Below are 15,650 nucleotides of genomic sequence, written 5' to 3'. Positions count from 1 at the left end.
AGAGAGAGAGAGAGAGAGAGAGAGAGAGAGAGGTGTGAGGGGAGGAACATGAAGGTTGATATTTGTGTGTCTCCGCCAGTCAAAGATAGGTGGTATAACTAGTTTGGGTATTGGGTTACACTTCTGATTGTATGGGCATCTTGTGATTGAGCATTACGAAACTTATAAAGCCTTTGATTAACATTTTTAAAAAGTTACTAATTTTAAAAAAAAGAAGAAAAAATACATTTAGGATATTGTAAAAAATAATAAAAAACAACGTAATTTCATCTTTAATTTTCTTATTTGTTTTTGTAAAAACAAGAAATCAAATCCTTGTGTTAGTCCTCACACATGTGCATTTAAATTTATAAGATGATCTTTCTATGTATCATTTTAATGATTAGTAAAATTCAAAAAAGTAATCAATCTTAATTGAAAAATTTTCAAAACTCCTTCCCAAGGAAAAGCAACAATTAAGAAAACAGAAATATATTTATTTGATAGAGTTGATGAAACTCTATCAAAATGGTGTAGAGTAATGAGGTAGTCTGAGACAGCCTTCTGATTCAAAATTTTTATTATTTTTATTTGTTTATTTATTTATTTGTGTGTTTGTTAATGTCTTACTTTAAAGAAGATATTACATTTGAACCCACCACAAAAAAAGGTCAAAAGTCTGAGAAAATATTTGAGATGTTCTAGTGTCAATGGGAGCAAAACTCTACCTTATGTAGTTAATATGTATAATAAACTGATAAATAACAGAAGCCACCAGTTATTGGACATTTTACAGATAAGATCTGATACAGCTTATAGAACAAAGTGGCATTAGGGTTCTCAACCTACCTGGCAGGAAAGTAAAGAGTCACAGAGGTTAGACCACTTGCTCAAGAATTAAGCAGCAGAACTGGAAATCAAGCCCATGCTTGCTTCTAAATTCTATGATTTCAACTTGTTTTCTCTATCATACCACAACTCATTATGTTACTTCATTTCCTCTCATTTTTGAAAAGTAGTGTTTCTCCATATGATAAAAGAAGGCAGAAAGTTTTAACTAAGAAAGGAATTTGAAGAATAGAAGAAAGATAAAAGTTTTAGGTGGGAACAGTCAATCAAAACCAAAGATGCATGCAAAAACCACATGGAAATGCACCACTATATAAAACAAAAAACACAATTTAAAAAACAAACAAGCGGGTCTAAACCACCAGCCTGGGAGCACTTAGGGAGGGATCCATGGCTTCAGTTGTATATGTAAGAGTGGAGGGCCCTGCTGGGCATAGGTGGGAGAAGAGATCCTTGGTATCATGAAAGCTGGATGCCCCAAGGGGTGGGAATTTGAGGGTGGGGGGAATGGGAGAGGTGTGGGTAGGTTGGGGTACATTGACAGAGAAACAGGAGGAGGGGTGAGGGGATAGGGGGTTCCTGGGTGGGTGGAGGATGGGATAAGGGGATAACATGAAATGTAAATAAAACATCCAATTAAAAAAAAAAAGCAAACAAACACTTTGAAGTACCCTGAATGAGTTGGCAATGTTGCTGCAAGAAGCCAGAGGGTCTTGAACAAAAATCCTAGCTCTAACTGCAGAACACGCCCCATGACAGCCCCATGGAGTTCCCAAAACAATACAGTCCACTGCTGTTGCGCTTTGTTCTCCTCCAGAACTAGATATTAAAGTCCTACTGCAAATGACACTATACACCCTAGACACAGGACACAGAAAAATGAAGCTGGAAGTGAGCTGTAAGTCCCTTCTCTCCACAGTACTAAAAGGTACTAGGCAGGTTGCTTCCCAGTGGTGAACCCTGTGTGCTACAATTCTGACGTAACAAACAAAATGTACACATTAGTGCAACAGTGGCAGGAATACTGAGGTCAGTCAATATGCTGTTCAACTGGATTTGAGACCCACTCCACAGGAGGTATGATATGTCTAAGACTGAATACCCTGTAAAAAACTCATGGCTACAGAGAGGTCACAGGCTCTGAAGGAGAATATACTGCTGATATTTTTCTAACTTGACAAGTAGTCCAACTGCTTCCTAAACACCCACATTTGTACCTAAAGACTAGTGTTGCTGCTAGCCTCCTCCCTGAAGAGAGTAACAGTCAATGAAGGGTTCTGGAACGAGCAACTGCTAAGTGCTCAGACAGACAGACAGACACACACACACACACACACACACACACACACAACAATGCATGCCCAGAGAACATCTCAAAAGTAGGTGTGGGGTAGAAAGAATGAGGGAACCTGAAGATGGAAGAAACCCTATAAAATGCTGTTTTAAAAATGGGATGGCCATCAGAATTATAAGCACACAGCAGCTGTATTTAAAAATACAGCTGAATAAGACATAACACAGGAGAGTGTTGGGAGCTGACTCCTAGCAGAAAGTGGCTATCATCTTTCCAGACATCTCAGGCCATATACCCTGACAAGAGACTTGTTTTCAACAGCCCACAACAGCTAAGTACACTCTGATAAACATCTTGTTTTTCTCACATATCTTGTTTTGTTGTTTAATGCCCCCAGCTGCACGGCGCCTGTGGTATCCACGCTGCAAGGCACATTGCATAGTGCCTCCAGTTGTGTTCCGCTGCTTGTCCACAGCAGCAAGGCACCTGGTAAAGAGTATAAATACCCAGGATTTCCTTTCAAAAAAAGGGACTTGAACAGACTCGTCTTGTTTCCATCCTTTGCGTCTCTTGCCCCACTCTCTCTTGCCCCTCTATCCCCACTCTCTCCCTTGTTAGACCCTGTTGACTGACCTGAACGGCCAGGACATAGTGGCCCTCAAATGTGGGTCAGAACCGGTTGTACAGGAGAGTACAGTTCTCTTGATATAAGCTCTCATATGATCTGTCTCTGCTTTGACTGGCACAGAAGAATGTAGCCCATCATTGCAGGGAAGGCATGACAACCGGAGCACACTGCATGAATTTTAGCTGTCAAATCAATTATGGCACCTGGTACCTTTTATCAAGATGTAGTGTGAAGTGTCTTCAGAGACCACTCTCCTCGACTCCACTTCCTTCAGAAAGCCTCCCTCATCTTCATATTGCCTCTGGATTTGTCCTGAATGTTGCTGGTTCATTTCCTTTTGGACATTTTCTATGTGCTGGTTTAAGTAATTTTTCTTAAGCAAGCCTTTCAGCTGATACTGTGAAAAGTCATTAGACTCCTAGGGACAAAATAAAAAGAAAATTGTTGCTTTACACTAACACAGATTAAGACCACCACTGTCTGGTTTATTCTCAGAAGGTATAATTCACAGTATAAAAAGAAAACTTGAAAATTAAGGGGACTCCACTGTTAACTTCATTTTTTGTTTTGTTGTTGTTGTTTTTGAGATAGTCTTCCAATATGTAGCCCAAGCTAGCCTGGAACTCACTATATAGAACATGCTCACTTTGAAATTGTGCAAATCCCTCTACCTCTGCCTCCAAAGTACTGTTATTAATATACATGGTATTATAACAGACTTTAAAGAAAGAATTAAGCAAATGAAATTATGAAATATCTTTTATTATTTAATCATTTATTCAAAAATTATTTGCTGAACTAGGCTACATGGCTGTGGTAAGACATGTGATGGTGGCTCAGCAAAACATAACCTTCTAGAATATAAGTGAAGTGTCCAGCATTGTCCTTGGTCCATAGACAACACCAAGTAAATCAATCAGAGGTATTAATAATCATAGTTAATATGAATAAAGCCTTTCCTATTGAGGACATTCCAAGTACTTTTATATTAACTACCTTGACTTATTTTTACAGACATCCAATGAGACATTTTCCTATCCTCCATCTGCAAATGATAGGCTTGAGACTTCAACACTAGACTAACATGGGAGCCCTCAGACAGCTGACTTACTACAACTGAGTCTATTATTAGTCTAATGACTATCGCTGCTATTAGGACATGGATCTTCTCCTATCAACATCACATGTACATGATACATAAGTCATACCAAGGTCTACTCTAGACTACTCAGAACTTCTCTACTTATGGAACCATCCCAGCCTTCCAACCCTAGCAATATCATGGTTGCACAAAGAAAAAGAGAAAATCACTAGAGGCTATATTTCTCCCTTCCACTCAAGTACAAGTTCTACCACTCATACTTAATTATTCTTCGCATCTGTGAAGACATGAGCCTGAAAAAAAGATGGAGCCTAGATTGTTGTCTCCTGAAATAAAAATAAATTTCTTGTACCCAAAAACCTACTATAACCTACAAAATTAAAATTAAATTTCTACAAAATTAAATTTCTTGTAACCAAAAACCTACAATAACATCATTTCCATGTACCTTATTATTTTTTTTTATTCTAACTACATAGAAAACCAAAAATGAGTGATATATCCATCTTTTTCATCTTTCTGACACCAAAGTAAAAAGTATCCTAAAGTCTACAGCAAGGTAAAAGAACAAAAACCAAGCAACTACATAAATTGCTAATTTTACATTCTACCTCAGTGTTGGAGAACTGCTGAAAGTAGCAGGTGATGGCAAAAGGAAGGGAAATGGAACTCATGCATCAGGAACTAAAGATACCAAGTGCTCAATGGCAGCATAAACCAAGTAATCAACAGCAACATGAACAGGACACATTCACCAACACACAACCATGTACACCACACCTGCTCTAGCTTCCTGTGACTTTGAAATAACCACATTCATGCCATTCTGTCTCTATTATTCACAAAGAAAGAGATGAACACACACAATCCTGTATCTGGAATTTCAATTTGGAAGTATTTTCCATGTGACAGTTATTTTTTGTACATAACATATGTTGTGGTGTGAAGTAACTTTTATGAACTAGCCCGAGAATCATATGGTTCTGGACACTTACTATGTGAAACACTGAGTTACCTGCTGAGAATGTAGCCATTATCAGGATAAGCATGCTCTGTGCTGAGCACTACAATACTATGTTACAGTGTGCTGAGGACACACAGAAGAAAAGGCCTAGTCTTGGATGCAGAGTACAGAAGACTTCTTTGACTGTTTATGAATTATAGTAAATGCATAAACAAATAATGTCTCATGTGACCTGAGAGACACAGATGCTGTGTCCTTGCAACTGGGATACTGTCTAAATTAGAGACTTAGACTCTAAGTACTACTTCCCAATTTTCTCTTCTTTCTGTGAAGCTTTGCTCAAATTCTTAAGCATTGGCGTGCTGTTGTGCCCTGCTCTGTGTTTTACCTCTGGGATTGTTTCAAACAATGTTCGTCTTCGCTTGGTAAACTCTTTCATGTCAGTCAAGATCTCATGCTTTACTTCAGGAGGCAGGCTGCTGAAGTCCTCAGACTCAATATCTATGGCATGGGGATTATGAAAGAATTCTTCCTATAAAGAGTAAAATGTTAACATCATTAAATGTATATGTACACATTTAGGTCTAGTCATTGCTACAAATACTCAGTGTGTTTATATGATAGATATAGCCCCACACAATCTACACACAGAAGTTTATGTTCTGCAACAGGCATTACAGTGAAGAAGCAGATGAGCGATAAATCCCTTGATTTGGTCATTCACACCAAAGCAAACTACTTGCCTGGCACTTGAATACCACCCAGATCTTTTCTAAGACTTGGGGTACTGTGTGATTATGTATGTAAGTGCCCTGATCTTAGGAGTAGAGCAAGGCATATCAGCAGGTAAATAAATAAGCAAAATTAATTGTTAGAACAGCCAACAGGCTGGTCTGATGAGAGTAATCAAGGAAACAAAAAGGAAATAAGTCTTATGGGTTAGATGGAGAAAACCCTACCAGACAGATGTTGTGGGCAGAGATTTGAAAAACATCAAGAATCTGATGCAGATGGGGATCCTAAGCTGAGGAAAAACAAGTGTGCCATGAGATAAGGATAAGACTTGTGGATATGAGTCATTTTTATGCTCACATTAGTTTTATATTTTTTAAGAAAATACCTTAAAGAATTTAATTTGTTTAAATCACACAGCCTGTGTGAACTCTGAAGTCCTGACCACAAGATCCTCTGTCTTAACCAAGACCACTTGCTAACACTTGATGCACAGTTTTAGCTGAAAAGTCTACTACCAGACATATTGAAATCATAAGACATTGAGAGTCAAAGAATGTTTTCTACTACTTTAATATGCTTGATTTTTTTTTTTTTTTTTTGGTTTTTTGATTTTTTGAGACAGGGTTTCTCTGTATAGCCCCGGCTGTCCTGGAACTTACTCTGTAGACCAGGCTGGCCTCGAACTCAGAAATCTGCCTGCCTCTGCCTTCCAAGTGCTGGGATTAAAGGCGTGTGCCACCACCACCAGGCTTTAATATGCTTGAGAAAACTGTTCATTCAAAAAACTTGTGCCATGGGGGCTAGAGAGATAGCTCAATGAAAAGCACCAGCTATTCTTCCAACACATCCAGGCTTGATTCCCAGCAGCCCACACTCTGGTTCACAAATGTCTGTTCCCTGGGATCTGATATCTTCTTTCTGATCTCCACAGACTCTGCATGTATGTGCTGCAGACAAACATGCAGGTAAAACACCTACACACATTTAAAAAAAAAAAAAAAAAAGGAAATCTAAGAAAAAAAAAAGCAAAAACTTGTTCAAGAACCAGGAGTAGTTGTGCTTTATACTATAATTTCAGCTTTTCAGGGACTAAGGCAGGAGTACTACAAGTTGTAGGTGAGCCTAGGCTACTAACAAGACCCTGTCTCAAAATAAATTAAAAAAAAAAGGAGCAATGTGTGTAACATCAGTGTTTAAAGGCAGTACTCACTAATATGTGTGATGATAGCTTTACCACATGAGCAGTCTTTGACTCTTTTCTTGACATTCTTCCCTTATAGGTACTACCCTGAAAACATGTAGCCAAGGATGTGGTGTGTTGTTGAAAATATTTAATCTCAATTAGAAGCTTCTACCATGTCTTTGATTATTCAGTTTTCAAATAAAAGACACAGATGATCTTTAAATTTGTAATAAGCCTTTATTACCACTAATGCTGGAAAGATATCTGTCCTCTATGCTATTAAAATCTACTTCCTATCAGTAACCCCGAGTTATTAATTACTGTTTCATCTGGGCTGCTCTTAACTCCAATTGCCCAGCTCTCATGGCCATGTTTTCTTGACTCCTAACTCCTGGCATCTTACTCCTCTCCACATTTTTCTTTCTCCTCATGGCTCTCCTCCAACCCCAAGACCATGTCTCTTCTGCCCAGCTACTGGCTGTCAGCATCTTTATTCACCAATCAGGGATGACTTGGGGGGCAACATCACATAGCATTACCTTGGCTTACCTGTGGTCTCTAGAAACAACCAGTGTTAGAAACCAGCATAGAAAACCAGCATAGAAAAAGACCAAGTCTCAACAGTGCTGGAAAGGATAAAACTCCCAAAGCAAAGCAACACTAAAGTGGACATTTCTGGTTTCTCTAACAACTCAGTTGTGTGTCATGTGATGTTTTTCTGGAAGCTGTCTTGTAAGAGGATATATAATGGTTTGCTGAGAACAGACATGTGGTGTTTTCTGGAAGTTGTCTTGTGTTTTGCTGAAGTAAACACATGACAGGATATTTTGCTGAAGCAGACAAATGAGTGTGAATATGATGCTTTGCTGGAGCTTGAAAGAGTATGTACTGGTTAAAAAGAATATAAATATAACCTCACAGACAGTGAATGGATGTTCTTGGATTGGTTCAGCCTTGCAACACTTTGCTGGTCTTTGCTGATCTTCTCTTGTCATGACTTCATCGAGAGAAACGCACCAAGTAACTTCTCATGGTATTTCGGCTACTTCTAGTCTCTTCCAGACAATTCAGCAGAGCCTTGCAGTTTCTTCTGGATCAAGCAGCTACTACTGGCTCATGATTGGTGTTTGCCAATTTGAAAGGACTGCTGCTACTGATTCATGTTTGGAATCTCCCCAAAGAACTACTTCTGAATGAGATTACATCCCCACTGTCCTATTTACCATCTTTCTCCCCTACCTTTTGGTCAGTGGGCTAGAAGGGAGGTTGAAGCATTTAAGAACCCTTATTAAAGTAGGTTTGAAAAATCTAAGCCTACACAACACAGATCTTGTCAAGGATCTCCTTTTGGATGCTTCCCCTTAGAACACCCCCGTGCTAGTAAATAACACAGACCACATGGAGGCTAGACGAAACTGTAGCAATCAGCTTCAGTGATAGCCAGAGCCAACCAGGAGTTGTACAGCTTGTGAGAGAGGCCATGAAGTGACTTCAGTCCCAGCTACATTCTGAAAGCATCTGCATGGAAGACTTCAAGAGACAAGCACCCACCTGACCCCCTGGGCTTATCAACCCTAAGAAGTATAGCAGAGGATGGTAAAAATGACCACTAAGTTGTACTGCAAAAGGTAAGTAGAACATATGCACAGGCATAAACATATACAAATGTAAACATCCATATATATCTTGTACAGGGGATGGTCTTAAATATGCCAAAAAGTTACAAGTCATTTTTAAATATAAAGACAGTTGTTTTTGCATTTATTTGTGGCACTGGGGATAGAATCTAGGGTGTCATGCATGGAAAGTGAGCATTCTATCACCAAGTTACATATTCTTGGCCCCAAGAAAGTATTCTTATATTCTCAAGAAGCATATTTACTTCTTTAAAGGTCAGTTGTTTTGAAAAAAAAAGTTTACTTTGGATATACAGGAATACATAATGAAGCTGGACATGGTGCTGAACAACTACAGTCCTAGCACATGGGAGGCAGCACAATCAGGCTGAACTCTGAGTTCAAGGTCAGCCTGTCCTACATAAAGAAACCTTGTCAAGGGCTGGAGAGATCGCTCAGCCATTAAAGGCTAGGCTAACAACCAAAAATATAAGAGAAACCCTGTCTCAAAATATTCATTAAAAAAAAAAAAGGAGGAGGAAAGAAAGAAAGAAGTACATAATGCCAAATTCAATATACAAGTGCATGAAATGCATGGGAAAGTGTGGATTTTACATATATACATACATATACATTATATACATATGTAAAATCAGAAACACAAACAGTTAAAGCGGCAGCTATCGTTACTTTTCACTGGGAACTTTCATAAATCATACCTCACAAGGATTACTCATTTTCATCATTTCAAATAAAAACACCCATTGTGAATTTCCATGTTATGTGAGTACCTGCAAAGCTTGCTTTTGGTCCATTCTTGCTTGCCATTGCTTTTCATCTTCCTCTTCTGAACTGTAAGTCAAGAATATAATTTTAACATCTATGATTTTTAACAAAAACTTAAAAACACTTCCTGAGCTCAAGGTCTACAACAGTGAGTAGGATGAGAAGACTGTGACTCCACTTGGTGAGGGACACGTGCAAGTAAACAACTGCAATATGAATTCCAAACTCCATCCACAAGGAAGAGAAGAATGCTAAAAGGAAGTTAAAGAGTAAATCATCTAAAATATTTTGGAAAGCATGGTAGCTTAAGTAGGATTAACCCCCACAGACTCATACATTTGAACACTTGGCACCTAGTTGGTGAAACTATTTATGAAGGATTAGGAGGTATGGCCTTGTTAAAGGAGGCATGTTACAGGGGTTGAGACCTCAAGTCCCCACCATCCCCAGTATACTCTAGGGCTTCCACTAAGCTTCTGGGTATGAGTTCTCACCTGTTCCTGATGCCATGCCTTCATTCTGTCATAATAGATTCTAACTGTTTGGAACTATATCCCCAACTATACACTTTTATCAGTTGCCTTGGTCATGGTGCTTTATCACAGAAATATAAACGTGATTAATACAGACAGTCATGGAAGCTTTCCAATATCTCCTACAATTACCTTGGTGGATCTGCATTGAATAAACAAAAGTCCAAAATGTAGGATATAAGAGAGGTACATGCAAGGTAGTACTCTAAGTACATGAACTGAGTTCTACAGTATCTGGAAACAAGGAGAAGAAAATTTGTCCCATGACAGTGAGAAGACCAGGGGATGAGGTTTAAGAAGAGTGATTAAAGGTCTGAAAGTTTATCCTGAAGAAATGACAAACTAGGCCTGGCATGGTAATACAGATTTGTAACCCCAGCACTGAGAAGGTTACACAGCACAGGAGGATTATAAATTCATGGCCTGCCTGGACCATACAGCAAATTCAAGGTCAGTCTAGGACATATATTGAGTATTTGTCATTTTTTAAAATGCAGAGGGGGGAAAAAGCCAGGCATGATAGTGCATGCCTATAATCCCAGCACTTGGGAGGCAGAAGCAGATGGATCTCTACACATTGAAGGATAGCCTTGTCTACGAGGGAGTCCAGGATATCCAGAGCTGGTTACGGTGATAAATTCTGCTCAAAAAACAAACAAACAAACAAACAAACCAAAACATCCAGAAAAAAATAGTATTAAGTTTTGTAAGAAAGAAAATCACAATATCAGAATTGTAGAGGACAAAACATAATGTGCTGGGAGGTATAGGAGGATCTAAGGTGGGAGGAGTAAGGAGAGGAAGAGGAAAAAGGAGAAGGGACCAAGAGAGGAGATGGAGGCGGATGTCCATGTGTCTGTAGCAGTCAAAGGCAGTTGGTATATCTAGGTTGGGTACTGGGTTACACTTCTGATTGTATGAGTATCTTGTTACTGATCATTATCAAATATATAAGCCTTTGATTAATCTTTAAGCATTAGAGTCTCATCTTTCTACTGAGCCTGTGTGGATGGTGGGATGGTCTAGGCAATGCCCAGCCTTGCAGAGACAGTGTGGGAGATTGAGCCATGTCCCACGCTGACGTTTGTGGGTGGAAGGGCTGGTGTTTCTAGTTGGCCATTTCAAGCTGCAATACGAACGTGGCCTCCGGCTGAGAAACATGGCGGCTGGGCTAGGCAGAGCTGCTGCAGCTTAGATAGTCAGATTAACCAGAGGCCACATTAAATAATTATTACTACAACAGGAGGTGGGGAGCTGAGGCAAAGGTGTAAAACAGAAGTTTTTCAAGGATGAAACAGAAAAAAAATATTAGCACTACCAAGATGCCTGAGAGGAGAGACTGAGGACAACATGTAGAGAAAGAAAAGGACCACCAGGCGGTTGTGGTACACACCTTTAATCCCAGAACTTGGGAGGCAGAAGCAGGCAGATTTCTGAATTCGAGGCCTCTCTACAGAGTGAGTTCCAGGACAGTCAGGACTATACAGAGAAACCCTGTCTCGAAAAAAACCAAAAAAAAAAAAAAAAAAAAAAGAAGAGGACCAATACAAAAGCTACTTTGTTGCCAAGGAGCACCTGAGAAGAGACTGAGAGGCTAAGGTCAAAGAAAAACTGTCCAGACTTCTCGTTCACCAACACTTCAAACAGACACCTTGAGGACTAACAGCCAGCAGAGACTCATGGAAAAACTGTAAAGGAACAACTAGGAAGGTGCCAGGAATCCAGGTCAGCATGGCATGCAGGAATGCAGGTCAGTATGACATGGTAGCCACATGGGCACAGAAGCCAGGTACACTGAGAAGTGCTAAGTGTCCATGTATCTAGCAGCAAGGTCATTATACGTGGTAATCTAGCTAGGCAGTGAGAGAGATGAAAGAAAGCTAAGAAACAGGCAGAATCAGCATGAGAACAAAATTATGTAAGTACAGTATGAAGGGTGAGGGATACTGAGAGTTAACGGTTTAAGCATGGGTAGGGGCAGAGTAAGGGAAGACGTCAGGATACAGGTGGGATAACCAAAAGTATCTAAAAAAGTTTCATATCGAAACCCAATACTTTATATATTAGTTTAAATATATAATTTTAAAAAATAGAAATTTAACACAGATACTTTACATGGATGGACAGTGATCCTAGAAGACAGAGATACTAAATGATAATCTCAATGTACATAAGGATAACCCCTATAAGTCAAGGAAGCCCTAGAGATATCCCAGTCTGAGATTATAGGCATTTGATGCCAGTATGCCCAGCTTTTTATGTGGGTGCTACGCATAGAATTTGGGTCCTCATACTTGTGTGTCAAGTCTTTTACTAACTGAGCCATTTCCCCAGCCCCTAAAGTGATATTCCCTGGTATTTAAACATTTACCTATGTTTTTCTTCCTCTTGTAAAGGTGGCAAAACATAGATGTCATCCTCTCTTTGAACCTGAGTAAGACTGGGTAGCACTTCATTTCTGGAAAGCACACATAATGGTCAACAAAATCATCTGCAATGCATCTTGAGTCAGTCCTCTTCTCCCACTGGTTATTCAAACCCTGCTCAAGGACAGTGGCTGACTTTCCCTTGTCTGGCTTTCCCCTCCCAGCCTCGATTTCCCCTAAGCTATTGTTGTCACAACTAACAACCAAGTGGAAGGAAAGGGAAACTCACTAAAGTTGCTCACTGCCTTTGCTACAGCCCCAGCTACAGTCAGGAAGGGCTCTATCAAAGTCAAGTTGGGTTTCAGTGAACTCCATAGGAGAGCACCTGCACAGCACATGTGAAGCCCTGTGTTCCATTCCCCACAACTCTTAGAAACCACATAAATCAGTAAACTAGTTAATTAAAGGAGGAAGCAATCAGTGTTTCTTCCTCATTAGCCACAATTCCGCATCCCCAAGTCCAATGCTATCTATCTGCTCACTCCTCTCCTGACTTTCCTTCCCTATTGTTAAATGAGACAAGAGAAGAGCAGAGTTCAGTGAGTGTCTGCAGCTGCTGTGGTCTTCCTCTTGCCTTGTGCTTCTGAAGGCAGTTCTCAGAGCCTGTCTCTTTAGAAAGGTTTTCAGAAGCTTCTCTGTGGTTTTTTCTCGAGTCAATGAATGCAGAATCCTTCTTCTGCCTTCTCTTTGCCTGTGAAAATGAAGCATGTGGGGGTCTTAAGTCTGGTGATGGTGTACTAACAATTTATCATCTGAAATTAGGGACAACAGTTGCTCTAGTGATTCCTTCTCACTGCTGTCAAAAACCATATTCAGATTCTGTGCTGCACAGGGCACACAGAGCACTTGCCTAAATATTACCTATATATAGTGTATCTGGGAAGTTATTACCTATTATCAGTTTCTTGTAAATATACTTTAATAACACCAAGAATCTAGACACTATACAAATTATTCCAAAATCCATTTGATACTATTTTCAAAATGTATTATTTGTATGTAATTTTGTCCCCCCCCCAAGTTCAAGACTATGTTAGAAGAAATCCTTAGCATATATAATAATAAACGTCCAGCTGAGTAGACTACGTCACCTGTGCTACTGCAGTTTTGCTGTTGTTCTGCTTGTTTTGTCTCCCTGTCACCAAGGACACTCAAACCCATCCTCAGAAAGGTATCTCTTAAGTAGGGGCTCCACAATGAGCAATAGCAGCCCAGCTCAACAAAATCCACCTAAACAGATACTCTAAAGAAACCGTTTTCAGAATTCTAGTAATTTCAGTTAATAGGTAAATTTGACCACTACATATATAACAGACTCTCATAAAGGTTTTTAAAAGATAAACTGTTATAAGCCTGGCATGGTGGTGCTAGGCTTTAATACCAGCAATCAGGAGGCAGAGAAAAGAAGATCTCTGAGAGTTTAGAGCCAGCCTGATTTTATAGGGAGTAACAGGCTTGCCAGGGCAATACAGAGAACCTGTTTCAAAAAAAGGAAAGAAAGAAAGAAAACTGTTAAAGACAAATTTTTTAAAACAATTTAAATTAAATTGGTTACATATCAAAACATTGAAAACATATAAGCTACAAGGTGAAGAATTCTTGGAGGGGAGACTGGGAAAGAGGGAAACATTTAGATGTGAATAAATAAAATAATTTTAAAAGTAAAAGAAAACATACAAGCTGGGAGGTTGATGGCTGCACCTTTGATTCCAGCATGCAGAAGGCAAAGGCAGGTGGATTTCTGAGTTGGAGGCCAGGATGCTCTACACAATGACTTCTAGGACAGCCAGGGCTAGACAGAAACCCTTTCTTGAACTCTCCACTTCCACAAAAGAAACAAACAAAAAGTCCATGCAGGCAGACTTACACAAATAGTTAGGAACAGATGCATATACATTTATGTATACAATAACAACTAGAGGAGAAAGAAGGCATGATTTTGAAAGAGATTGGGGAGGGATATATGAAAAGGTTTGGAGGAAGGAAAGAGAAGGGAAAAATGTGGCAACTGAATTTAATATTTAAAAATTGCTAATGGTGTCTAAAGAGAAAAATCACATCACATGATACTTACCAAGGTCTGTTTCTTTAACAGTGGAGCATCACCATCAAATACAAAAATAGGGCGGATACGAAAAAACAAGAGTTTGCAGAGCCGGTGGAATAATGTGAGAAGATGAGCATTTTCTATCACATTCCCATGGCTATCTCGGACTCCTTTAAGTGCTTGGTTTAGCCAAATGCTAATATCTTGGAGAACCAGTAAAGGAAAACAGTTTGCAATTTTTAGCTTCATCCTCAAATCTTCAATATTCAAGATATGATACCACCAAACAGAGAGCATTAAACACATCATCATTTCTCCAAAGTTCAAAGACACCTGAGCATAATAGAATCTATCCAAAGTCCACTAACTTCTCTGGCTCCCTACTACTTTCCACATACTGAACCTTAAAAATCATAGGCAGAAGCATTCCTTGAAAAGTCTAATAGCTCCTTCCGGTTTGCACCTGTGCCAAGAAGAGAGGCTCTATTCTGTATCCCAACCCACTCAGACCTCACCCCAATTGCAGCTCAACTCCCCAGATATTCTGACACATAGAGGATCACAGGTGACACCCCAAAATCTCCCCATACCCAGTGTAACCGGAACCCCTGGGGCCCCAGGATACAGATACTAGCCTGGCCAGAGACCCACCCTCCTTGTGGTGTGCATGTGTGCTAGGAGCAGAACCTCTGCTCTGGATCCCAACTCACTAATCCAACACCCCAGTTGCAGCTCCCACCAGGGGTTCTGACACATCCAAGATCACAGGATCACAAGCTCACAGGAAGAACAGGCTCCAGTCAGTGTCAGCAAGGCCAGTTAACACCAAGGATAACAAGATGGTGAGAGGTAAGCACATGAACATAAACAACAGAAACCAGTACTACTTGGCAACATCAGAACCCAGTTCAGTCTCCACAGAAAGCCCTGGATACCCAAACACACCTATAGAGCAAGATTCAGATCTAAATTCTCATCTCATGAAGATGATAGAGGGCTTTAAAAAGGACGTAAATAACTCTCTTAAAGAAATAACTCTTAAAGGAGAACACAGGTAAACAAGTAGAAGCCCATAAAGAGAAAACACATAAATCCCTTAAAGAAATACAGGAAAACACAAAGAGTTGAAGGAATTGAACAAAACTATCCAGGATCTAAAAATGGAAATAGGAACAATAAAGAAATCACAAAGGGAGACAACCCTGGAGATGGAAAACCTAGGAAAGAGATCAGGAATCATAGGTGCAAGCATCACCAACAGAATATAAGAGATAGAAGAGACAATTTCAGGTGCAGAAGATATCATAGAAAACATTGACACAACAGTCAAGATAAATACAAAAAGTAAAAAGTTTCTAACTCAAAACATCCAGGAAATCCAGGACACAATGAAAAGACCAAACCTAAGAATAACAGGTATAGAAGAGAGTGAAGATTCCAACTCAAAGTGCCAGTAACATCTTCAACAAAATAATAGAAGAAACCTAAAGAAAGAGATGCCCATAGCA

General features: G+C 39.6%; 1 protein-coding gene across 1 annotated transcript in view; it reads right to left on the bottom strand.

The window, feature by feature from the left end:
- The window catches only part of Ercc5 (ERCC excision repair 5, endonuclease), a 46,159-nt gene that overhangs the window by 24,614 nt on the left and 5,895 nt on the right, over positions 1-15,650 (bottom strand). Inside the window, 7 exon segments of the mRNA XM_028765580.1 lie at positions 2,961-3,168; positions 5,205-5,348; positions 9,142-9,202; positions 12,041-12,127; positions 12,670-12,740; positions 12,742-12,786; positions 14,170-14,345. Of these exon segments, the coding sequence (XP_028621413.1) occupies positions 2,961-3,168; positions 5,205-5,348; positions 9,142-9,202; positions 12,041-12,127; positions 12,670-12,740; positions 12,742-12,786; positions 14,170-14,345 (792 nt within the window).

The sequence above is a fragment of the Grammomys surdaster genome, unplaced genomic scaffold, assembly GCF_004785775.1.
Source record: "Grammomys surdaster isolate TR1022 unplaced genomic scaffold, NIH_TR_1.0 165, whole genome shotgun sequence".
NCBI lineage: Eukaryota > Metazoa > Chordata > Mammalia > Rodentia > Muridae > Grammomys > Grammomys surdaster.
Note: the sequence above shows the minus strand (reverse complement) of the source record. Positions and strands in the feature narration are given on the sequence as shown.